The following is a 26,236-nucleotide window of genomic DNA, read 5'->3' as shown; positions in this document are numbered from 1 at the left end:
TGCCCTCATTCCCCAGCCCCCCCACTTCCCCAGCCCCCCACCTTAGGGAGAGGCTGACTGGCCCCCTTTCATTCAGGCTGCCTGCCCTGTCTCCAAGTTGCTGCTGCAGGAATCTGAGCCTTTCCTTCTTACATACACGCTTTTTATCACAATAAACATGTTCCCTGACCCCAGTGCTGTGAGCGCTGGACTCTAGAGCACAGGAAGGGCAGGGTGTGGATCTAGTCCACTGCCTTCTCCCTCCCCTCGTCACTCTTCTTCCCCAAAGCTTCCTTCTCGCCCACCATTTAATATTTTTGTTCAAAAGTCTCAGGCAAATTATCCTCCATTTTACATTATTTGTGCTCAGTTCTCCCTTCCTCCTCTGGGACAACAATTGACTTTATATAAGCTAAAATTTCACAATTATAGTTTTCAACGACAGATAAGCAGAACACCTTTAAAAATAAGATTTAATGCTTTATTGCTCTTGATAATAAATCAATATGCTTTAGAAATAAAGTTAATTTAATGGAAAATAGGAATATATGCACCAACCCATAAAATTGCATTTAATTAAATCAAGAGAAACATTTCATTGCATACAATCACTGTGTCCGCTTCCTTTCCCCTCAGCACCCTGGACGCATTACTACGATCACACCCTAAACTCCTGATCCTTCTTCAGTCCACGCTCACTGACTTCTTTTAGTACATCAGAAAAAAGTGCTTGTTGACAGCCGGCAGTCCTGGCGCTGGGGCTGAGGGGCCGAGGCAACACTGAAAGGCGGAAAGAAGGGATCCAGACCCCAACTCTCCTCTCCAGCTCCTGACGGGCAACTCATTTGGCATGATCTGTGTCTAGTGTAAAGCAACAGGTCCGGGGAAGTGGGAAGGAGTGAAGTTCCAGTTAGATGGTTCAACTACTGTCTACTGGTAATTGGCAAAACTATGAGCGTTGCTAAACTGGGCTGGTGGTGCCTCTGCACCGAGCAGGCAGCTGACCAGGCTTCGAGAATGAGAAAGGGTTCCCAAGGACAGGATGCCAACAGGATTCTTTGTTGCAAATTTGCACACAGTGCAAATGTTTGAAGCCCTGGGAAGCAGGGATGGGGGTGGCCATGAGACCAGGCTGCTGGGACCACCCTGGGGTCAGCCAGGTGACTGCATCAGGCCCTGGGTGAGGCACAGGAGGCTGCACACAGGCACTTGGTGGGTTCTGCTGGGTCAGGGTGGCAGGGTGGGAGCACTGGGGGAGGGGCAGCGTCTGTGGCAGAAAGTGAAGAAAACTTCAGTATGCCCCTCTTTGACACCCCTGCCAGCTCCTCCTGAGGTGTGGGCTCCTCCCTGCCCCTTATACCACAGGGTGTTTGTTTTGAGTTGCCCCTTCTTTTAGGCTCCCCACCGGGAGGCCTGGCTGCCACAGGTCACAGCATCCTCTGCAGCAGCTGAGGCGGGGGGAGGAGAGTGGTGTCAGGAAGGCTCTGAATTGCGCTTGCTTTCAGCTGGGCAGAGATTGGCAAGACGGCAGTGCCCTCCTGGGATGAGGTCCACTGGCCGGCACTGGGAGGATCTGTGTGGGGAATGGGGGTGGGTATCCTGGCCTGGCCCGCAGTGCCAGGACCCCACGCTCGGCTTTCTGTTGCTCTGCTTCCCATCATTCCTGGGTGCTTGGTTGCCGCCCTAGTCCTCCCCATGGGTGGTAAACACAGGGAGAGGTGTTAGAGAAGGAAAGCTGCCAACCCCCTGGGTGCCCCGTCCCCGGGTAGCTCCATTTTCTTATTAGGGTTCCTAACACAAGTGTGGTGGCAGCTCTCTGATTAGCAACCTGCAAACTGTGAGTGTCAGCTGACGACAGACACAGGCCGAGGGGCATCACACTGTTCTTTCCGGAGGGGTGGTCAGAGGCCCAGGTGGGAGCCCTGGTCAAGGGGTGGGGGTGGGGGAGTGTCCCCGGGGCTGGCTTGGACTGGCTCAGGGAAGGACGGACGGTAGGAGCTTGGCTCTGCAGGTGAACCTGCTCACCTGGTGGCTTTGAGTGGCCGCTGGGGGTGGGCTGGGAGTGTGCCGAGAAGCTCTGAGCCATCTTGAAGGCTTCCATCACCTTGGGGGAAGAGGGTGGGGCTACATCCCCAGTTAATGGCTACCGCACCTCCCCAAGTCCCCTGGGGGAGCACGTCTTTGGCTGGGAGACTGCGTCCTGGGCTCCCCCCAGCCCACCACTTACAGGGGTCAGCAGCTGGTCACTGGCTTAAGGCGCGTTGACACCTTCGCCCACTAAAGGCACCGTCCAGCCGCCTGGAGGCAAGGTGCAGTCTGGATGTCAGCCCAGGGGTCTGGGGCAGGGCGCCAAAGTCTTTGGTTTATTGAGTGGGGACAGTGGGAAGTCGGGACAGAGGAAGATGGAGACCAAAGGCAGAAGGCAGGAAGCAAGCCGCACGGGGACCGGCACCCGAGCTGAGCGAGGCGACAGCCCGGCCCGGCGGCGCTGCGCTCAGTTCCCCGGCACGCTGAGGATGAAGCCCGAGCGGTTCTTGGTGAAGTCGGGCTCCGGCTGGTTGAGCCGCGTCTCCACGGACACGGTGCACTTCTTCCCGTGCAGGCTGCACTGTACCGGGTTGGTGACGTTCACTTGAAGGTGGCGCTTCTCACTGGAAGAACCAAAAAGACAAACCAGACAGGTGGTTAGAGGCAGATTGAGAAAGGGTGACTCTCCGGCGACGCCCGGGTCCCCATTTGCCAGGCTCCCGTGGGCTGGCGGTTCCGGGTCCCACCTGCTTCCTTCACGGGGGCCCAGAGGAGGGGCCAGAGCTGAGCTTCAGCCTCAACCAAATCTCCGGCAAAGCAGAAGGGACCTCGCCAGAGAGCCAGAGGAGGGGACGTGGTGGACCTACACGGCGCCAGGCCTCTGGCTGTGGCCGAGGACCCTGGCGTCCCAGGGACAGGGTTCTGGGTCGTGACCACTTGTCGGTTATCTTTGATCGCGACGGGGAGACCCGTGAGGCGCTCCGTGCAGGGACACACGGGGACTTCGCCACCCCCCCATAGGGAAATACCTGCAGGGACCCACCCGCTCGGCCGCAGCCCGGCTGCTGGCGCTGCCCTCGGCCAGGCTCCTGCGGGACTGCGGCTCGGCTGAAAGCTGAGAAACCTGCGACACGGCCGGGGCCGCTCCCACGCCTGCGCCCCGGCGCCCCCTCCGTCACTCGGCCGGGGCAGGCCGGGCCCCCGGGAGACGCACCGCGCAGGTGCTGAGGCTGCTGGCAGGGCGCCCGCAGGTGCGCGGGCCGCGACACCGGCGCTTCCCTGGGGCACAGCCGGGCGGGCACGCTCTCGGGGGCGCCGGGGGCACGTCCCGCAGCAGGCCCTGAGTCTGGGAAGCAACCCGAGGTTGCGTCACAGCTGTCTCCTACCTGCTTTCTCATCACCCGTGTCCTAGCGGCAGGCAATGCACACAGGGAGAGACCCGTGGTCGCCACCCGCGGGCATTAAGTATCTAATACTTAATGTCTTGTCAGCTGCAGCTAAAACCTTGGCTTCCACAGTTATTTTTAACCAGACTTGGACATAAAAATAGCAGAGCCCATCGGAGGCAGTGACTCGGGCCTGTCATTCCTGCGGGAGCCAGGGCTGCTCTGCAGGGCGGACGCGCGGCCCCTGTGGTCCTCATGCTGGCCCAGAGCGGGCACAGCCCCAGCGCCGTGGACCTGCCTGGGCTGGACACAGCCCCGGGTCAGGCCGGTTCCCGAGCTTGGGCGGCCTCCGCGCCTCCCGGAGCGGCTTGTGGACCCTGCGCAGTGCTGGAGTCCGGCTTTGCCTTCCCCTCCATGGTTCTGCCTGCCCTGCCGTGGCATTGTACAATGGCACCTCAGGAAGACACTGACAGGCCTTCACCTTGGAAGTGGGCCCCTTGGGGTTGCAGGATAAAAGCAGAGGCAGAGAACCTTTGCTCTGGATCACTTCTCCCCATCATTGGCCGGGCTGAAGCTTCTCTCCCACCCGTTTCTGTCCCACAGTCAGCCAGGGGGAGGTTAAAGTGAAGTGATGGGGGGAGGGGTGGCGTGGTGGGGCAGGGACGGTCCCCCTTCCTCAGGGAGCCTCCAGCAGAAGGAAGAGCAGAACCATGCTCTGGAAGGTCCGAGCAGATCAAGCACCAGTAATGCAGCCGGCCCCTCCCCTAGCACAGCCCCCACCCTGCTGAAATGAAGGGTCTCCTTTGAGTGGAGAGAAAGGAGCTGGGTGCTGGATTCTCCTGCACCGCGATGCAGACGCGCTCTGGGCCCCACCTCTCCTGTCCCACCTCTCCTGTGCAGTCCTGGCTGCTCAGTGCCCTCCCTGGTGGTGGGGACTGTCCTAGGACAGTGGTTGGTTGTCCTCTCCTTCCCATGGGCAATGCTGGCTCGCTGGCATGCCGGAGCACCGTTAACCCCGTGAGTCCAGCCCATGGGCTTGTTGGGGTGAGTGTTCCCAGCAACCCTTCTCTCCTGGAGGAGGAGCTCCAGCTGGGCCGGAGTCAGGGAGCATCGCCAGCCTGCAGACAGGCACTGAGGGCCTGCCCGCGTCCCCTCCCTCGGCCACATCTCCCAGCCTACTCCTGTCCTGGACCACGGACACTGGTCTGTGAGAAGCACCTCATTCCCACATCCCCACAACATCCCTGACTGAAGGAGAACCCATTAGAGACAGTCAGGAAAGAAAAGGTGGTGCTTAGTGGGGTTACTCACACTTGCCCCCAAGATTTCTGCAGGGTGTTGTTTTTTTTTTTTTTTAAGAGATGGCTGGGAAGGGGATCTTAACCCTTGACTTGGTGTTGTCAGCACCACGCTCACCCAGTGAGCAAACCGGCCATCCCTATATAGGGATCCGAACCCGTGGCCTTGGAGTTGTCAGCACCACACTCTCCCGAGTGAGCCACGGGCCGGCCCCCTGCATGGCATTTTCTAAGCCCACTTGAGATCTTTCCTTTGAGGTCTCAGTACAAGAGCAGGGACCTTAGGGCTAGAGGGTCTGGATTCTTGTCCTGGCTCTGCCAGCTTACTGGCTTCATAACCATGTCCAAGTCACTCAGACTTCTGAGTCTGTCTTTTGCAACTGTCAAATGTGCATCACAAATATATTCTTTTCCTACTTTATGGGCGAAGGCAAACAGAACAAATAATTTCATCCATCCATCAATCCGGCCAGCTGCCTGCCAGCACTTAGCAAGGACTTGCTCATGTCGGCACTGTGCTAGGCACTGGAGATACAGGAAAGGAGTTTGTAGCCAGAGATAGGGGTCTTCTGTTGGGCCCGGACAAGCTGCCTGCCCTCATGGGATTTACAGGCTGAGGAGTGATGCACACGGGCACTTTGAAAGATGTGAGGCTCTGTATGTGTGAAGCACACACTATTATTGCTTCACAGAGGGATTTTCACTCGTTGCTCAGTTAAGTGCTAAGAACCTCCAGAAGAGATGGTTCGGGAGAGCTATCATTACTGAGTTCACGTTCCTCACTCATTTTACCACACGGATGTACCCTTCCTGGATATCTTACATCCTGGGAGATGGTCCTAACCCTTATGTTAAACTACTACAACTTTAATGGAGCATTCACATCCCATGTGCTGGTCTTTACTTTTAGGATGCAAGTTCCTGGAGGGAAGAGAGGGTCTTCTGGGGCTTGCACCTGGTGCCCTGCATACAGGGGTACTCCCCAGGTGCTGATGGGCAACACCAGTCAGGCCTGGTTCTGGGCTTGCCAGGTCAGCTGATGTTGCAGGCCTCAGGGCACCTGCTCTGCAAAACTGCTCTCTCCCAGAAACATGACTTCGTCTATCACTTCATCAACTTCAAATACTCACAGTCTCATAAATGAGAAAGGCAGTGGGCACGACGGGTCAAGATCCCTCTTGAGACTGAACATGCCCTGTCCATGAAGTTCATTCCAAAGAGAAAGTGGCCAATTTAGCATGTAAAATGGGAGGGTCCCAGCAGGGAGGTTTGCTCCTTAGCAAAGAAATATTCTGTATCGTCACCTTGAGAGACAGTATATTCCTGGGTTCCTGCTTTTTCCTTGGCACAGCCCTGAGCGGCCCTGGCCTGGTTCCCAGCATGTCTGCACGGGGCTGCTGTGGGGTTTGGGCAGAAGAGGAGGTTGCATAGCTACATGCGTTGAGTTTATAACAGAACAAGGACGGCAGGAAGAAGAATCAGCCTTCTGTTCTGAAGAGCTCGGCTAAGCAACACCCAGCTGGTGCCATCTACATACCACCACGGACAGAAAACAAAGTAAGAAAAAGTGGATTGAGTTTGGCAGTTCCTCAATAAGTTAAACATAGAATTACCATATGGCCCAGCAATTCCACTCTTGGATATATACCCCAAAGAACTGAAAACAGGTGTTCAAACAAAAACTTGCACATGAATGTTCCTAGCATCATTATTTACAAAAGGTAGAAACAACCCAAATGTCCATCAGTGGATGAGTGGATAAACAAAATGTGGTACATCCATTCAATGGAATATTATCATTTAATGGAATATTATTCAGCAATAAAAAGGAATAAAGCATTGACGCGCATGCTACAACATGGTGAACCCCGAAAACATGATGCTGTCTGAACAAAGCCAGGCATAAAAGGCCACATAGTATATAATTCCATTTATATGAAAAATCCAGAATAGGCAATCCTATAAAGACAGAAAATAGACTAGCTATTGCCAAGGGCTATAGGGAGTGTGGGTGTGGAGGCACTAGTGATGAAAATAATCTGGAACTAGGCAGAAGTGATGGTTGCACAATACCATGAATGTACTAAATGTGACTAATGGGGCATTTTATATTATGTGAATTTTACTACAGTAGTTTTTTCTTTTAAAGTAGATTGATCTAAAGGAAAAATTAGAACTTGCCCTCAAACCATGTTTTCTCTCCCCATTTCAAGTTCAACCAAAATGATTTTAAGACCAGCCAGAGATTTCTTGCGCCTATCTTAGAGACGAAGCCTCAGATGAAGTAGATATTCTGGGGGGTTCAGTGACTTATCTCTTCCTTGAACTGCATCACCCTTTGGAGATCTTTATGGAGCCATAGTGCTTTCCTTGTTCTTTAAGAAAACAGTATTTGTAGATGGAGGCCGGGTATCTCCCTCTGATGGTGCGCCAACCCTGGTGACAGCTGCTGATGGAGGCTGGCTGCATGGGTGGAGGGCGAGGGCTTTCTCCTCCTGTCTTCTATTACAGGATTTAATGGCTCAGCAAACTATGGAATTCGGGGACTTTCATCTTGTTTCATCTGTTCCAAGCCATCATTGCATGCAAATGGCCTTTATCAAATTACTTTCCTTCATTTTTCATTTAGACTCCTGTCCTCTGGTCATTAGAGAAATCCATGGGTAAATGCAAGCCTGGATCAACGTGATGAACAAACATGTTCCTTGCACTGGCCGTGCACTTATAGGCCCAGCACAAAGAAGGATAACCCACGTTTGCCCAGCAGGCTGAATCAGCCTGAAAAGGTCCCCTTCTGCCCAGGCCCCTGGTCAGCTGGGCAGTCAGGCAGCCCTGGCCCAGTGGGGAGCAGGCCCGCTCTGTGCTGGCTTGCCCGACGTAAACCAGGCGATGGCATCCCCTGCAGGAGTGGGGGTGGGCCTGGCTGTAACCAATGCACTGTAAGAGGAAGTGCAATGGAAGCGGGTACAGTGCTGCAGAGGGAAAGGACTCTTTGGGGCGCGGCAAGGAGTGCCTGAGAGTCTCATGAGGCTAAGCAATGTTCTATTGCGTTTGATCACAAGATGTGGCGGGAGGAACCCTGTCGTGCACCGACCACAGACAGGCAGTAAATAGATGCTTTTCAAAGTGATGATGAGTATTAAGTGCTTCATGATAAACCCTAGAGTCACAAAGACAGGCAGCGCTCCCTCTGGATGTGGCCAGGACGTAAATGCATGCTCTCTGGCTCACACCGAGGACAGTGGCTCTGGAGCTCATGTCTGCAGCTGTTTATGTGCATTTCACCGTTTCACTTCCTGTGAGAACCACGTCCCTGTGCTGGGGTCAAACCACAGAGAGCATCTCTTTCAAAATCCTGCTTTAGGAAATGCTACTTCTGTTTTTGTCAGGGTCGCATGGACACTTTGCCACAGTCACTTCCGAAGTGAGACCGAGAGCTCAGTGCCCCGGCAAGCCCGGGACTGGTGGCCTTGCGCTTCCTGGTCTGCTGAGTCATTTCTGGGTCTGTGGCTGGTGAGGGATGAGGCACAGCCATTTTCACTTAGAAAATAAAACTCCTTTTCTCTTGCTGTGAAACAGCTGGGTCGCATCGTGGTGCTATCGGCAGCCAGCAGGCCCCGAGACCTCACCCAAACCTAGTGTCTGCCCCCACCAGGGCGGTGGACCCATCTGGCGCCCAGGCCTGGGTGGGATCCATGCTTCCCCTCCTGTGTCCCCACGCTCCTCCCGCCTCTCCTGCCTTCCCCGTGGCTCTCTCTGAGCCTCTCACAGCACTAACACCACCTGTTTGTCCCCTCCCTGCCTCCACCTGGCAGCTACTCACCGAGCACCCACAGCGGGCTAGGTGCAGTCTAGGGAAGGAGAATGCTAAAGGAGCCGGTGACAGTGCCGAGCTCCAGGCACGCCCCTCCTCCATGGGAGGTGGCAAATGTTAACACCCTGCCATAAACACAGGACGCACAGAGGAGAGCGACCTGGACTTGAGTGGCTGGGTGGGCTGTCCAGAGGAGGTGACACTCAGATTGACACCTCAAAAATACATAGGACTCCTGCGGGAGCTTTTTGGCTTTGTTTTCTCACTCCTTTATCTTCAGCCCACAGTGGCGTCATCCATGCCTGTGGTTTCAATGACAATGAACTAATCAGTGTCCCCTACCCTAGCAGAAGGTCCAAGCACATATTTCTGGCCACCTCCTAGACCAATCCCCTGAGTTCTCCACAGACAGCCAGGTCTTCACATGTCTAACGATGAGCTCATCCTCTTGGCCCCTTCCCCCAAACTGCTTCCCTCCTCTTGTCAAGCCTGTCACAGAGCGAGGCCTCACCATCCACCCGGTCACAGAGGCCAGAAAGCTGGGAGTCAGCCCAGTCAGCTCGGCTCCCCGCTGTCTCTCCATTGCCCACACCGAGTTCTGCGGGTTGCAGTTTCTCAGTCTCTCTCCCCTGCCACAGCCACAGCCCAGAACCCTGTCCCTTTCCCCTGGTCACTGCTGTGGCCCTAACTGGTTTCTCTGCCTTCAGTCTGCCCACGCCCTGCTTCCAGCACATCCCCTGCACTGTCATCACAGAGATCTTTTCAAGGCACAGAAAGCATAATGTACCCATGCCAGAGGAAACTGCAGCCTCGAACCACTGCCCAGCCTCCTTACCCGTGGGCTGTGAGTACTGAACGGGGCTGCACAGTGTGAGAGAAAAAAAGAAAAAGTAAAAGTAAAATAAAATAAGGGCACAAAAAGATCCTGCTGCTCCTCTGCTAACATGTCTTCAGTTATTCCCAGAGCTTTGGAGGACCACCCGCCTGCCCGCCCACCCCCAGCGCCCACCCCAGGCTGAGCTGGGCATTCATCCGTGGCCCTCTGTTCTCCAGCAGCACCAAGCGTGGACTCTGCTGTGCTGCTTCCAGCAGCAGGGATGGGGCTGGCAAGTCTGACTCTTGCAAGCATCTTGAGGTGCTGAGTACAATTCCACAGAAAGGATATTTAAAATCAAAGTGTAGGCTAAATAAAAGAAAAGGTAACCTCCAGGTGGCAGGAGGAAGGAGGCTTGTGAAGTCAGTGTGGGAGGAAGGTCAGGCTGGTGTCCAGCCCAGGAACTGCTGGCCTGAGCAGGAGTCACGCCCGGGCCACATGCAGGAAAACGAGGACTGAGGTGCTGCCGATGGCTGGGCCCTCATGGGCTGCCCCATCTGTGAAAAGGACACCAGAAGAAGTCTGCCTTCCAGCCTGGCAAAGTGGCAAGCAGCCACTGGGTGGGAAAACAAAAACAATTTTTTAGTAAAAAGCAGAAACCCCAAGCTTTTCTCTCTCTTGAGCTTTTGAAAAGCACATCTACCACAGATCACCAAAGGCAAAGAGAAAACCTTAAGGACACCCCGAGAGAGAAAAGACACACTACTTGCAAAGGAACAGTCGGCCTTCTTATCAGGTGTGAGGAGATAGTGGAAATACAGGCTCTTCCAGCGGTTGAAAGAAAACAACCATCAACACAGACTTTCATACCCAACCTATCATCCAAGAGCAGGGCAAGACAAAGACTTTCTCAGATGACAAGGGCTCTGAGAGCTGGCCAGTCTCAGCTGTCATGTGAAGAATGACTTCAGGGCATGTCATCAGGAAAGATACTGGATCTCGGAGGGTAGAGCAGAGCATGAGATGCAACAGGGAGCACAGGTACAGGTGAGCATGGAGGAAAATCTAAGTCAGCACTCACTGTAAAAACAACGGCTGTAAAATGACTAACTCAGGGGGTTTAAAACAATGCTGAATTAAAATCCTGGATAACAACATGAGAGATGGGGTGGTGGACCCAGCAACGCATTCGGAGGTCTTTGTCTCGTTTGGGAGGGAGGGATGGAGACTGATGACGTTCAGGCTTCCTCCAGACAAGCACAGATGTGAAAAACATTCATGGAAAATGAGAACGGTAGACTGTAGTGTACAGCTCCCAAAGAAGTCGAAGGAAGGGTGAAAAGGAAACCTGAGCCATCTAATGGAAGGCAGGAAAGGCGAAAAGAAAGAAGCAAAGAAGAAACATGGGAACGAGAAAGCACAAATTAATAGAGAATAAGTATGTTTAAGTATATAAATGAGCACAATGAACCTATACGTGTAAACTCTGCTTAAAAGGGATTTCTCAGATTTGATTTAAAAATGCAGCTGTATGCTACTTATAAGACATGCATCTTGGGCCGAGCCTGTGGCGCACTTGGGAGAGTGCGGCGCTGGGAGCGCGGCGACGCTCCCGCCGCGGGTTCGGATCCTATATGGGAATGGCCAGTGCACTCACTGGCTGAGTGCTGGTCACGAAAAAGACAAAAAAAAAAAAAAAAAAAAAAGACACGCATCTAAATCATAATGACACAGAAAAGTTAAAAAAAAAAAGGGATGAAATAAGATATATGGGTCAAATATTAATTAAAAGAAAAGTGGCAAAAAGCATGGTTGGGGAAAAAGCTCATTAGACAATTGTTTTCTTTATCAAGGAGTAGTAGTTCACCAGGAAGGTACATATATACATGTACACACACACACACACACACACAAATTTACAAAGATAGAACAAGTCCACAGTAATAGTAAAAGATCTTACTACATCTTTCTCAAAATGTACATATCAGCAGACAATAATATTAAAAGAACACAGACCTGAACAACCCAATTAATAGAAATGTGTACATGATTAAATGTGTGAGTATTCATCACACTCAACAATTAGAGAATACACATTCTTTTAAAATACACATAGAACAGGTACTAGACCACAGACCATAAAAAAAAAAGCTCCATTCGATGCTAAGAATTGCTAATTATAGAAACCATCTTCTCTGTGTATAGTGCAGTAAGAATAGAAATCAAATAAAAGGAGAATAAAATAATAATATAACCGTGGTGCTATGGACTGAGTTGTGTCCCCCCAAATTCAAGTGGTGAAGCCCTAACCCCTAACATGACTGTATTTGGAGACAGGGTCTTTTCAGAAGTAATTAAGATTAAATGAAGTCATAAAAGGGGGGCACTGATCTGATTAGAGAGACACCAGAGCACGCCCTCTCTCTCCCCTGACATGAGGACACACCAAGAAGGCTGCCATCTGCCACCCAAGAAGAGAGCCCTCACTGGAACTCAACCATGCTGGACTTTGACCTGGGACTTCCAGTCTCCAGAACTGTGAAAATAAATTCCTGTTGTGTAAGCCACCCACTCTATGGTATTTTGTTATGGCAGTCCGAATGGACTAAGACAAATAGCAAAAAAGTATACAGTATTTCCTAAGTGCTTTACAAATGTCAATTCATAATATCCTCATTACACATGAGGCAAGTTCCATTTTCAGAAGAGGAAAAGAGGTGCAAAGAGGCTAAGGACCTGCCCAAAGTCGCACAGGAGAGCCAGGATTTGAACCCACGCAATCCGGGCCAGAGTCTAAGTCTTGACCTCTGTGCATCCTACCACTGAAACAGACTCTCGTCGTGACCTGTGCTCCCCGTTTACTATGTGTGTCTGAGCACGGTGGTGAGCTGAGCATTTTTCATGCCCCATCAAGAGTTCCTCATGCTGTGTCTGACACAAAAAAGGAGTTCCATAAATGTCTATAGAAAGAATGAAAAAATTTAAGTGACATGATTAAGAAAGCCGCTGGGGCTAGCTTCAGCACGGGACACTAACCAGAAGACATGAGGCCACCATCAAGCATCTTCAAAGCAGGGCTGTTAGGAGGTGAGGCAGAGCCATCAGTAAGCCAGACGGACTGCATGTGTCCTCCGGGTACCTTGCTCTGTGCAGGGGACTCTTTATATGTAGGGTGTGATTAAAACATAGTAAGAGATGCTAGAGACACTCACTATGCAACAGATGCCTTCTGGGAACTGAAGAATCCTTTTGGAAAGTGAATCATCACCTTGTCTGTAAACCCAAACCTCCTTGTATTCGGTGCTTCCCCCCAGTTGCTAACAAAGTTCTCAGGGAAGTCAGAACATTTAGTAGGATGGAAAACATTTGGACTGGTGGAAGCATATATGCAAGGTTAGAGAAGTTCTAGGAATCAAATCAATGAGCATGTTGTCATTGCTGTGTCCTGAGGTTTAATGGAGATGAGCAGACACTGTTTTCATGTGGATTTCTCAGTAATAGCCTAAGTAATGCAGGCAGATATTGCCAGTGATCACTTAGCTGTTTGTTGTCAGGCTGGTGCACCTTAGCAGCGTGCCTCGTGCCGTTGTAAAGGGGTCTTCAATTGGCGGGAGGGGGCTGAAAATCACTGTCATCTATTTGTTAAGAACGTACCACATACTAGGTACTGTATTAAACATACTACATGCATCATCTCATTTAATCCTTACCAAAGCTGTCATCGGGAGGCACTGCCATTATGCTCACTTGATAGATGAGGAAGCAGGAGCTTAGAAAGATCAATCGACTTCTCACAGCTGGAAAGTGGAGAGGTCAGGACCTGGCCCAGGGCACCTGTCTCCTGAGCGGCATTTTAACTTCCATTCCATGCGGTCCCCACACTGAAATGCCTCTCTAGCTCTAATGTGCAGTATAGCTGCTGCAACATGCAATTGCTTAATACCAGGTGATTAATGAGTGTGAAGAAGAAGCACCTGGAATCTGCTGTAACGATGCTCAGGTGTGGACATTCTGGCCCCTGACCATGACCCCCACTTTCACCACACACATATTTCTCTTCCTGGGCATTGCTCCTTTTGCTCCTGGGCCTTTGTCTGGACGTTTCCAGTCATGAAGGATTCCATGATGTCAAAGGAAGGGGAGTTCCCCTGGTGCTTGGAGAATTTGCATTTTTGACCATTCCCCAGTGCACATCTTTGTCTTCACTTTCCAGCTGGAGTCCCCAAGGTGGACTGCTGCTGCTGCTGCTCCCTGGAGACTCCTGGATTGAGTTTTTGTCAGCCCAAAGGTTCCAATTCTTTGTGTCTTGGCAGCACACTGCATCCCCTCCCCGCCACCCTGCATGGTGGACCAGGGCAGAGCCTCGCGTGCTGGATGTGGCCAGCTGAGCTTGCCCTGAGAGGCCTGGTGACTGCCACGTGGCTGTCTGATTTGTCTCCCCGCCACCAACATCAGAGACGGAGGTGGTGAGAATGCTTCATTTTGCTTTAGATATTTGGAATCTGGACTCTTTAAAGGCTGCATTCTTCTGTCCCTCCCAAAATGTCCAAATTAATGCTTTACGCCAGGGATAATGAAACCTTTCAAAACCAAACTAAAAGGACAAAACTATACCCACAGCTCCCTCAAATATGAAGAAAGAATAAACAAACAAAAAACCCAGAAGCATCAAAACACCACCAAACCGAACAAAAACCCTATAACAAAACAAGCGAGAAGCAGCTGTGGGCAGAGCTGCACCATGTGCTGGGGCCTGGGACTGCCCCGGCGGCCCCCTCACCTCTCCCAAGAGGCCAGTGGGCTCTGGAGCCTCCCAGCCACTGACATCTAGCGGAAACCTCTCCTGCCCTCCCCTTTCCATTCATACCCCTTCCTTCCTCTTCCTCTCTCTCTTTCCCTTTCTCATCTCTTGATGCACTTTGTGCTAATGTCTTCAGGGCTTTATTTTACATCTCTCTGAGAGATTTCTTCCTTTGCTGTGTTGAGCTTTTTATTTTTATTTTTTGACATCTTTGCTGTTTCCTGCTTACATTTCTATTTTTCCTCTTGACTCTGCTGTTAACAGCACCTCCAAAGTTAGCACCATCTGTGAACATCGATGTTTATTTTCTATTCACATCATTAATGAAGGTGCTAAATAAGACTGGATCAAACATGAACCAGCACCCACACCTTCCTTTGAACAGCTGATTTTTAGTTGTCTGTCAGGTACACCACTATGTATTTGCTTATCAGCTCACCATCATCAGGAAGCATTTAAGTTTATATTTGTGTGTGGCCGGGGGTCACTGGACAGAGGAGCTAACAGGATTCCTGCCATCTGAGAATCGAACTTTTAAAGCAGTTAACACTTGCACACAAACACACTGGGGATATATATATTAAAAAAAAGAGTCATCAAAAGAATGCATATATAATAAGATGAATTATTTCCATTGGATTTTTTGGTGATAGGATGGCATTTTTGAATAGGCTGGAGAAGTAAAAGAAGTTTGCCATGAGCTCAGGAATTCCTAGGCATTGTCTTGAAACATGTTGTACATGAAACATCTATGTCTTAGGCTCCGGGATGCAAGATTAGTAATAAAATAGCCTCCGTTCTCAAGAAGCTCACAGTCTGGAAGGGAGGCAGACATGCCAACAAATAGCTACTATATAAGGTGCAATGTAGTCAGAGCCACCGAAAGTCTAAAGAGCAGGCTAAGGAAGTGCAGGGTGGAAAGAAGCGCCCAGGCCTTTTGGGCTATGTTGCAGACACACAGACACAACGTCCTAATAAACTAGGCTCTCAGCACCCAAGTCCTGAACATGCCCTGACTGTTCTCCATCTCACCAGTCCCCGCAGACATGGACAGAGGCAGAGCCACGGGACAGGGTGCTGAGCAGGGTGAGCTCGGCGTGCCGGCGTCTCTCCTTCCTTTGAAAACGTCCCTCAAGCTCTAATTGTCCTTCCTCCTTGAAGCCTACCCTGGCCCCCACAGCCTGCAGGCATCTCTAAGGCATCTCTGTAGGATGAGAAGGCAATGAACGGCCCTTTGGAGGATGAGGAGGACTTGGCCAATGAGTCCAAGATGAGTGGGGACAGCATGTCAGGTACCTTGACGTTTGACTGAAAGGTGAAATTGAGGGAACGTGCAAGGAATGGCAAGTGTGGGGCTGGACTTCAAGATTCAAGAGTGTTTGGGAGAGTGTGGTGGGAGATGAGACCAGCCAGGTAGGGTGGAGTAGATGACAGGCAAGGCATTTAGGCTTAATTTTGTTGGCAATGGGGAAACCTTAAGGATTCTTGAGGAGAGAAGATAGACAGCCCTGGATTCCCTTCAGTGCACTTACCACTTTCTGAAACTGATGTGTTTGATTCCTGGTTGTTTTACTGTCTGTCTTCCTATGTCTTCCACCCTTCCCCAAAGATAAGCTCCATGGGAGGGGGACCTTTTCTGTATCCCCAGTGCCTAAAAGCATCCCGGCCATATAGGAAGCACTTAATAAAAGAGCCAGTAGATGAAATTGACAGAGAAGAATCAGGGGATGTGGAAGATAGACTGAGGGGCATTTTGAGACAAGAAGACCAGATGGATAACTATAAGTCAAGGAAGAAAGGGCTGTGGTTGTTAAGAGGGCAAAGACAGGTCAAGTTGAGAGAATCTTGGAGTGAGAACTTGGTGACCAACTAAATGCAGGTGACACAAGTCTATCATGTCCTATGTTTGAGCTTGGGTGGTGAAGAAGGGAGAGAGAGAAAGAATGAGTTTGGTTTGGGATAGTGTTGAGTTTGACTTCCTCTGGAAAATGGTACAAAGGGTTTTGCTATATATCATGCAGACCCAGGAGTACACACAATTCATTGCTCTCTTTCCCTTAGAGGAACGTATGTGATCCAGTGAGGTATATCACGTATCACGATAGCTTATCACATATCAAAATTGTTTCATAAAACCTATTTTGTAAGCAAATTCTATTATAAAAGCAGTATTTACAATACTGTCGTGGTGCTGTGCTATATTAAGCAATGGCAAATTAAAAGCCTGGAATTTGAAAATTTAGTGTTCACACGTAAGTACAGCAGTCTGCTTCAGCAACCTGACTGCCGTTCTCACCAATCCTAAACTTCTAAAGATTTCTAACTTTTTATTCAATGTTATTCTTTTGTTTTTCATACATTTCCCACTATTCTTTCCAGCCATCTTTATCTGAAAATGTCCACACTTTAAAAACACTATTCCTGGGAATGCAGTTATGAAGAAAAACAAAGTTAGGTCTGACCTTTGCTTTGCAAATAGAAGGTCACATTCTCTAAAGCTGTGGTGATCTATAAGAATTTAGAAACTGGTCAATGTCCAATGACAATCAGCAAATTATAATTTGTTGAATGGTTAGTTCTAGTCACCATTTCAGGGCTGTTAGCACATCAAACTTGCCGAGCCTGGAAGAAGAGATTTCTCTCAGATACTAACCAGTCTTTTGGAACTTTAGTTATAACACATCCGGGAGTCAGATATTCCAGCTGGCATCAGTAGCAGGGAAGAGATGGGGACAGGGGACTTCCAGGTTCCGGGTATTTCTAGGAATGTTGCTTAATCAAAAGAGGACACAACAGGGGCGTAGTGGGAAGAACATGAGGTTTGGATGAATCAGCTGGTCTAGGATTCACATCCAGCTGCATGCCTCCAGGCAATCAATCAATCCTTTTAGACTCAGTTTCCTTAAGTGGGATAATTAACTGTGATAATACTCTTTCTTTCAGAGGGTTTTGGTGAGAGTTAAAGGAGAAAATATATGCACAGTGGCTAGTATAAGTGCCTGGCACTGAATGAGTGCATAATTAGGTTTGTTAATGGAGTAAAGTGCTTTGATGAAAGAGGTTCTTAGGTCTAGAATGTTGGTTAAACAAATGATACCAGGGCTGAAAGGTCTCTTGCTCTCTCATCTCTAGGCCTCTTCCCCTGGCTGCATACAACATATATGTAGTTGTTTGTTAGCCCCCTAACAAACAACTATGCCTCCTTCTAGGGCTGTATGGGTGAAAAGGCTTGTTGATTCCAGAAGGTCCTTCTAACTTGTTCTTGGATATTATTAAATGCCATTTGTGCTGACAAAGGATGATGCTTTCTTATACCCTTTCCACCTTCCTGTTACTAAACCTTGCTGCCCATCCTGGCAACTGCGACCCATGTGAAGAGTGTCTGATTAGGGAGCAAGTCACTGGGGATTTTTGTTCTGAGGGGAATTCAAAGAGGCTAAGACAGAAGCAACTGTCTCATAAACCAATCCCAGAACACTGAGATGAAATGAAACTAACTGCACACTTTCCACCACCTGTTTGAGGACAGAAGGATTTGCACTCGGTTTTGTTAGCTAAAAAATGTACCCTTGACTCACTGTGGTACAGGAGCCTCTACCACATGAATGCCTCTGATGGAAAATCTACTCCCTGCCCTGATACACACTTTCATGCTGGTAATGACAGAGGCAGAGCAGGCCTTTCTATCGATGTGTTATGCACACTTCCTAGCAGCTCTGCTTTTTCTATTCTCCATTTGCTATTTTAAGCGAGTACATAATGCATCAATTTTCAGACTGTTACTCAATGCCACTGCTACAGAACTGAGAGCTCAGTAATCTTGTCAGGCAGAGCAGAACAATATTCCAACAGATGAAACACTCCATGCAGCCTTATTTCCCTTTTCCTGGGATGGGGCATCTATTTCTGGCCCTCTAATGAGAGATGAACCAGTAGTCCAGTCTTTCTTGCTCAGGAACCCACATCACAGAAACCACTGTCCCTGCTGCTGCTGGTAGACACATCAAAGGCCCCGTGGGATCTCAAGTCCATTTGACCGCTTTCTTATTTTTTATTTTAAGTTCCCAGAAATGGGTTGTTTAATCTGGGCTGGAGCTGGTTGGCTGGCAACGAGTGTGGGTTCTCTCAGGCCACGTTGGTGCTTTTCCTGCCTGCCATGAAGGTCCCCATTTTCTCCATAGTCACTAACTTGATTTAAGAGCACAAGAGCAGCCTTCATTTCCCTGTCCCCAGTCTCCTAGGAGATTTAAATGTGAAGTGTCCTCATGTGGCTTCTTGCCAAATTTGGCTTGACCTTGCACGCAGACACACTTCTAGTACAAGGCCAATTGCATCCGATACCTTGGGGGGCAGTTTGGGCAGATTTCCCTGCTGTGTGTGTTTTCAGCTTTAGTGGCTTCTAATATAGGCCTTATTTACTGCCTGCAGGGTTACCTGAGAAAGGCAGAACCACCTGCTGCTACACTCACTTCACCCATTGGCTTGTAAATGGGTTAGTCACATTTTCCAAAGATCTACTCTGAGCTACTTCCACCAAACCCTCCTGTTCCTGCTCATTTTATCTTATATCAATTAAAAATTGCACAAATTAGCTTGAGTGGGCGCATACGTGATTCTACTGGAAAGTGAATAATTCAGTAAAGACTCTACATCATTGCTTTCTGTCTAAAGAACTAATTCATAGCATCAAATGATTCAGGCATCCTGATGGGGACTTTGAATTACTGGCCAAAGTTCATTAGCATGAAAACAATCAAACCAAATATACCCTTCCTCTGGGGCTGGAAGTCAGACACCCTAAGTAATATTTAGGTCACTGCTGCCCGGGCAAGTCTGAAAAATGGTTTGTTCCCTGATTAGACAGTTACATATTTGTTTTAAATGACTGTCATAAGATGGGACCCAGAGGCTTTTTTAAGGCAGAGAGAGGTTCTACGAGCAGTACTGAAACACCCTTACGTGGGCTGAAGCAAATAACCTCTTGTCCAGTTTAAAGGGCATTAGCATCAGCTTTAGAGCTGAAATAGAATCTCTGGGTTTGGTCAGTGTAAGTGTCCCCACTTCCTCTTCTGTTTCTGGGAGCCCAAGAGCAATGATTCTTGACCTTGACTGCACATTACAATTGCCTGAGAAGTTTATGAAAAACAGCGGCCCTAAGAGCAGTCAGATCCCACCCCCAGAGGCTGGTTTAATTGTTCTGCATGTAGGTGGTATTAAGATCACCACCTTTCCTGGGAATGGCCGGAAGAAGAGCTGGCCCTGCTTTGCCCAGATAAATGCTCCAATTAGCTGCCGGGAACTGGCTTAGCAAATGACAGGATTCCCCTTATATACAATTTAATTGACTGACCCAACTTTTTACTGTGACAAATTTCAAACATACACTAGAGAGAATAGTTGCAAGAATAACTTGGAACAACTTCACTGAGGTGATTTTAAAGGAGGGGTTGAGCCGTGGAGATGGGCGCCCTCCTGCCAGGCTTGCTCACTCTTCGGACAGCACCCCGGCCCCTCACTTGCCATCACCCTCTTCCTCGTCCACTTTTCTAGTCAAGCATTTACTAACTCTAGACTGTGTGCCAGCCCTTGCGGATACAGGGTGTATAAGACAGTCCTGCTCTTGCCCTTACAGAGCTTACAGTCTGGGGTGGGAGACGCACATAAACATGAATCACACACTTACCACTGTTTATCCATAATTCTGAAAAGGGCTCAGAAGGTAAAAATACAGAATGCAATGGAGTCACATGATGGGGGACCTAACCTAGTCTTATCTGTCCTTGGGAATCTGGGAACACTTCCTTGAGAAAGCAATATTTTAAAGATTTTATTTAAAAATGAACAAATGTGCATGGTAGAATATTCACAGGTACCAGGGTATCCATGGGAAAAGTACGTTTTCCTTCCACCCCTCTCAGTCCTGCTCCCCCCTAAGCAACCACAGTCCCACTTCCTGTGTAGCAGTCCAGAGATTGCTCTGTGTGAATACACACAAATGTATACAGAATTATCTTTGGGGAGTGACTTTAAAGCTAAAACCCCAGCCTTTAACCAGCTTAATGGCAAACCTTTTATCCCTGAGGTAGGAATGATAGCAAAGGTACCAAAATATGTCACAGAAGCAAGAAGACCTTGGGGAACCACTGATTTGTGACCATGACAGAGGCAGTCCAAGGTTCTGGCTGTTAGTCAGTGTTTCATCGTTTAAATACTACGTGTGACCTTCAGAACATGGAAGAGGTCATTCCAAACTATATTGTTAAACCAAATGCCTAATTGTGTTGGCTATAGTCATTGTCTAGAAAAGATTTTTTTTTTTAGACCCTGGTGTGTCCTTTTCTATGCACATTCGAATAGAGTTCCTTTTTGCATTTTTTTTTTCTTTTTAAAGAAGAGGGTATCAACTAGAATATGAGCTGATCTGACACTTGACGCCAATATCATTGGAGCTGCTAGGTTGCTCCAGGACAAAGAGGGATAACACAAGTATCATGGGTTGGGGTCATCATTGTGGCCAAATCCCCCAGCACCCTTCACCACCAGGTGACTGTGAATGTCATGGGCAGCACATTTTGTTTACACAGCAACCCCCCTCCGTCCCAAAGTCGAATTCAAATCCCAGAAGCCCTGGAAATTCTGATCTGGGGGTAGCAATCCCATCTAGACAAGAACTCGGGGAGTGACGAGTTCTCCAAGGCCGGGATGCAGGAAGTGACCTCCGTCTGCCTCAGGAACAGGCCGAGCCAACCAGGGCTGGGAGGGACGGCGGCCCAAGCCCCCAGCTCTGCGGGAGTGGAAGCCACCTGCCCATAAGCATCGCCTCTCTGCTCCTCCTCACCGCCTCCCATGCTCATGCTCATTCTCACCACGGGACACGAGGATCCCTTAAGGGAAGACAGAGGGGGAAGGTCGCAGGGACGAATCTCTCCGGACCCTTAAGCAGCGGGCTGGTGGTGACTCTGCTGCACTGGGCGCTGCGGGGACGCGCGGACGTGCAGGTGCGGGAAGACAAGCGCCTGTCGGGCGCTCCAACCCTTAATCCTCTTTTAGAACGACTGGTTTCAAGGGAGGCATTAAGGTCTCCAAGAATAACAAATGGGCCCTGGCTTGTCACGTGGGCCGGGAGGTGGGGGCGCGGTGGGACGACGGCGCGCTGGCCCTCGGTGCCGGGCACCTGTCGCCGAGCAGAGCCTGGGACTGGCGGCTGCTCGAGGGACGCGGGAGCCACCAAGGAGACGGAGGCGGGAGAGGACGGGAGCGAGGGGGGCACGGGGGAGGGGGCGGGGACCCAGCGAGACAAAGGGAATCTGCGCCCTCCAGGGTGGGCTGCGCGGGGGCGGCGCCCGGCGGAGGCGGCTGCGAGGAGCTCGGCGCTCGCGGTCGCCATGGCAACGCGGGCATTAGCGATTCCATCTGACATTAAAGTGCCGCCGCCGCCGCCTGCCCGGAGCGGGGGTGCCGCGCCGGTGGGCGGGAGATGGGCGCTCAAACGCCCGCGCCCACCGACGCGCCGGCTCGTTTCAGACCGTCGTCTTATGCATCATTTATAGGCCCCCTCCCAATCCGCCCTCCCTCCTTCCGGCGGTTTTTGTCTGTCTTTCTAGAGAAGGTGATGATTTGGGGCTTAGATCATCTGCCGGCATATTGATGAGCTCGCTGCGTTGCTGAAAGGGAATGGGGATATGGATTTGGGTCAGCTAAGGGTGTATGATCGGTTTAAGACAAAAACACTAAGAATTGGAAGATGTGGGCAAACAGCAGGCTGATTTTTTTTTTTAAAACCATGTATACATCTTAGCCAGAAATAGTCAAAAGGAAAGGGAAGAGAAAGGGCTATTGGGGCAAACATGTGAAATGGGATTATTGGAAACCCTAAAGACCCGAGGCCCACAGGAACCATCCTGCAGCAGGTTCCTTCACTGACAATTTTCCTGCTCAGATTCCTGCTCCAGAAAAAGAAAACCAATCTGTGCACCGTTTTTTTTTTTTTTTTTTTTTTTGTACTCAATGCCCCACCCCATGGTATTAATCTCTCAAACTGCATTTCAGCGTGAACAGGGAAAGGCCCATGAAAGTGTCCTCTGTCAGGGTGGAAACTGGTCTTAAAAATCTCTGAGCCTGCTTAGCCTGTGCCGGGACTTGCCACACACCAAATGCTGGTAATGGGCCCTGCCTCTGTGCACACACGAAGTCCACAGAGAGGACTTAGCAAGGTCAGCCTCCCAAATGCAATAGGGACTGAGCCCAGAAACATCCTGTTAGCACGAATGCCTTGCTATGAAGTCAAACAAACGGCCAAGGGGTGTGGTTGGGAATTTTTGAAAACTCAGCAAATAGCAAAATGTGGGCAGGAACATGTGCCTTTCATCCAGCAGGCAATGTCTCCCCGTTATGACACATTTCTCCTGGGTCTGGAGCCTCATGCTGGGTAAGATGATAGCCAGGCATGCTGATGAGTAACAGGCTGGAAGGGCTGGCAGGGCGCTGGCTCCCGGCTGCCCTGCCCTCAGCTGCTGTGGCATTCCCAGGAATAAGAGTGCATGGGGTCTGACTGGAGTGCCATCTCCTAACCACTAGAATGGGTTCTATCTGCCTAGACAGATGCTGTGTCCATTCTCAGAGTCCCAGGTGCTCCTTGATTATCTTGGAAGCCACCCAGGGTAGGGAAGCATTCTTCTCAACCAGGCCTTGCCACTGCACTGACAGAAAAACTATAATAAAAATAAGGAATGTGAGCTGTAATTTTTCCTGCATTCTACAATTCAAACCATAGCATATTCAAAGATGACTGGCAAAGTTCACCTTCCTTGAGGGTGGCATAGGAAATGGCAGGGGGTGGAAAATGAATAGGGAATGTAGGGACCGAGCTGCTGGGAACACGGGGCAGGGAATTAGGACCCTTTGTTCAGCAAAGCCCCAGGCAAGTGAACACACTATCTTTCAATGGGCTTACCTCAAACACCAACTTGGAAGCTCAGAATTCTAGAACTGGGCCTTGAGAAATGATCTGACCTTGAGTTCGGCTTTAAGCAGGGACACATCTAAAACATTCTGGCCAGAAGGCTGTCTATTTATTTCCTAAAGACCCTTCACTTAGGGACAGATGGCCTGGCCTCCCTCGGCTGCCTACTCCAGTATTCCTGCGTTGTTCTTACAGGGGAGAAGTTCTTCATAAACCATGACAACCAACCTACTCCTTAGAAACACACCTAAAATAGGAATGAGAAAGCACAAGCAGTGCGTATTACTTCTGTAGTCTAAAACGAGAGTTACGATGGTGAGCAGTAAGGCAGTCTTCCTGCAGAGGCGGTCTGTATGTGATAAAGGCCCATACATTCATTCCCACACGATCGTGAACAAACTGAAAAGAACTCTGAGGATGTTAAAGAGAAAATTTTGATCCCTCATGTAAATTGCACCTGGGTTTGGGAACAAGAGCTTAAAGGAAGATTTAAATACAAGTATTTGTGAAATTAATGGCCAATAATTTAGTATATGTGCTGCCGAAGCGAGCACAAATGGCCAATAATTTAAAATGATTTGGGGAAGCATTAATTTGCTGAGATACGGGTCCATAGAAGACCAAGAACTAGCCAACCTGGATTAAATAAGTCTCAGTTTCTCTGAAATATTCCAAATATTCATGTCTAATAAAATGTATATATCCTCTAGGAGCAAATGATTTTATGTTCTGTGGTGAAAGAAAAAAAAACAACTAAGATTGATAAAGGTATCCAATTCTCTTCCTGGGATATTGCCCCATTTACCATCCTACTCCTGTCTCACCACGAAAGGCCTGAGACTATCTCCTAATGATAAGTGGAAAAAACCCAGCTCAGAGTTAGAAAGCCTTTTGCCAAAAATAGGTCCCCCACTGGTGGTCAGAATGAAAGAATTTTGTCCCAAACTGCCCTAATTTCTTGAAGGCCTTCTTACGTTTCAGATGTTGACCTAAAGTGAGTTGAAGCATTACGGTGCCTAAGCGGTGGGACGCGGGCAGGGAGATGTGATGCATGATGGGGGTGTGATCAGAGGAGGTTGGGAGGACCTGGTACCAAGGGACAGGGATACGAGGACCCCAATGACAGGGAAAACAAGGACAAACCAGAGCAGGGCTGGACAGTCCACAAAGCCAAGATTGATTTCTGTTGCCCTTTTGAGGAGGGCCAGCTTGGCCCTTGTGTTCCACTGAGGAGAGTCACACGCTTGACAGTCTCCTCACCATCTTAGTGTCCCCCAGGCCTCTTGGACAGCAGTGCAACTGTCACTCCATTGCCCGTGCCTGCCTCCACGTGTAAGAAAAGAAGATGAGGAAGGGCCCAGAGCTTGCTAGAGGCCAGGAAAAGAAGGAAGAGAAAAGAGATGGGAAGGCAGGTGGGGAGAGGGAAGTACGCATTTATACACGAGTGGGCCTTGTATAACCCAACAACTCCATTTCACAGATACGGAGCTAGTCCCAAAGAGGTTACGAGTTGTCTGAGCTCACCTAGGTAGGCCGTGGCGGAAGTGAAACTCTCAACTAAAACTTCAGATTTCCGACTGTGTTCACTCATCTGGTTTATGAGAGGAAAGGTCGGAAAAGCAAAATATCACCAATAACGAAAGAGCATAATGTAAATGAGAAACAGAAAAACTCTCCATGGAAAACGAAGGAGACAATACAAATGAGTCCTCGCAGCAACATGATTCCTGAGGCAGTCGAGCATCAGGGCTGCCAGCGCTGGGGTGAGACTGGCTGGGGAGAAGCCCGGCTCCCCCACAAGCACTGAGCCCCAGGGCACATTCTTAACCTCTCCAAGCCTTAGCTTCCTCCACCGTGAAATGGTGATAACAGAAGCATCACCCTCATTCACATTCTGTGACAATCAAACAAGAATCCACGGCAAAGAGCTCCCTCCACATGGTGCTGGGAGCAGAGGAAAGTAAGCACGTGCTGTTACTGTCATGATTACCACACAGCTCCTGCAATTAGGGGCAAAACAGTTTTTCTTACAAGAAAAGTACAGTAAAAATTTGTTGGTGCTTTTCTATGCATGAGAAAGCATATCTATTTTCTCTGGGGCTAAATGAATAAATACACCTTTTTGAATTTCCCACAATAAAAAAAGCATCCTTTTGCTTTTGTTTGGTGGAGCATGCTTCCTTCTGACATCTACTCACTTTTTCCTCTATTGGTGAGAAAGTCCCAGTCTCAGTTTCATAACTAAAAAAAGAATTGCTTCTTAGCACAGTGTCACAACGTCTCTACAGGCAAAAGGGCTCAGGAGTAGGGTAGAAACAATGGAGTTACCGATCACTAAATCTCATTACTTTGGTTTTCCTTAGAAAGTCAACTGGACTTGGATTATAGCCAATATTAGGAATTCTTAGTCTGAAAGAATTTAGGGGCCAACATGCTTTTTTCACCATCTGTAAAATGGGCCCATGAAGTTCAGTCAGTTAACAGAGTGGGGAACTGCAGGCTCCTGGTATTCTTTCTTTGGCTTTCAGGTGACATTCCTTCAAACACTGATCCAACAGCCCCAAGACAAACCTCCAGCTCTCCCTCTTCCCCACATGGATTCCTGTGGCTATCTCATTGAGAGACCTGATCCTGAAGAGTTTTACATTCTTAGTTATTATTAGCTCCACTTACTGTTCAAATGAGGTAGCCACATGGCATGCAGCTGTGGAAAGCAGCTGCTGTGCTTTGAATTCTAGTCAGCATTACTTGACATTTCTTGGTCAGGTGATTTCTAAAATTCCTTATATTTCTTCAGGTGATCTCAAGAACATTTTTCTCTGGGGTATGGGGTCTGAGGTGTGACATTAGAGCTGTGCATCTGATAGCCTGCTCTAGGATAGGGGCAAATCCAGAACCCCACTATAAAAGGAAATTTATTTCAACTTTCAGGATCCAAATTTCTCTGCCCCAGAAATATCAGGTCTGGGCAGAGACAATGCAGTGGACACTGGTCCTGACAGCTTCCTTAAGATCCTCCCCACCAATTTTCTAATTTCAGTCCAAGGAGGCCGCTGTCTTCCTGGAGTCTTAGATGCTGTGGAAGAAAGCAGACAGGATGAGACCACCTGCTGGAGTGTACCTTCAGTGACAACATCTAGAAGGGACAAGAGGCT

At 49.3% G+C, this 26,236-nt stretch overlaps 1 protein-coding gene and 1 pseudogene across 1 annotated transcript in view; one reads left to right on the top strand and one right to left on the bottom strand.

Annotated features, from left to right (window-relative positions):
* Positions 1–538: 538 nt before the first annotated feature.
* The window catches only part of MYO1D (myosin ID), a 348,112-nt gene continuing 322,414 nt past the window's right edge, over positions 539–26,236 (bottom strand). Inside the window, exon 22 of the mRNA XM_063110087.1 lies at positions 539–2,630. Within this exon, the coding sequence (XP_062966157.1) occupies positions 2,474–2,630 (157 nt within the window). The 3' untranslated portion in view covers positions 539–2,473. The remainder of the gene's footprint in view (positions 2,631–26,236) is intronic.
* On the top strand, positions 9,281–9,375 carry LOC134389840 (small nucleolar RNA SNORA42/SNORA80 family; annotated as a pseudogene).

Source organism: Cynocephalus volans, chromosome 10 (genome assembly GCF_027409185.1).
Source record: "Cynocephalus volans isolate mCynVol1 chromosome 10, mCynVol1.pri, whole genome shotgun sequence".
Taxonomy (NCBI): domain Eukaryota; kingdom Metazoa; phylum Chordata; class Mammalia; order Dermoptera; family Cynocephalidae; genus Cynocephalus; species Cynocephalus volans.
Note: the sequence above shows the minus strand (reverse complement) of the source record. Positions and strands in the feature narration are given on the sequence as shown.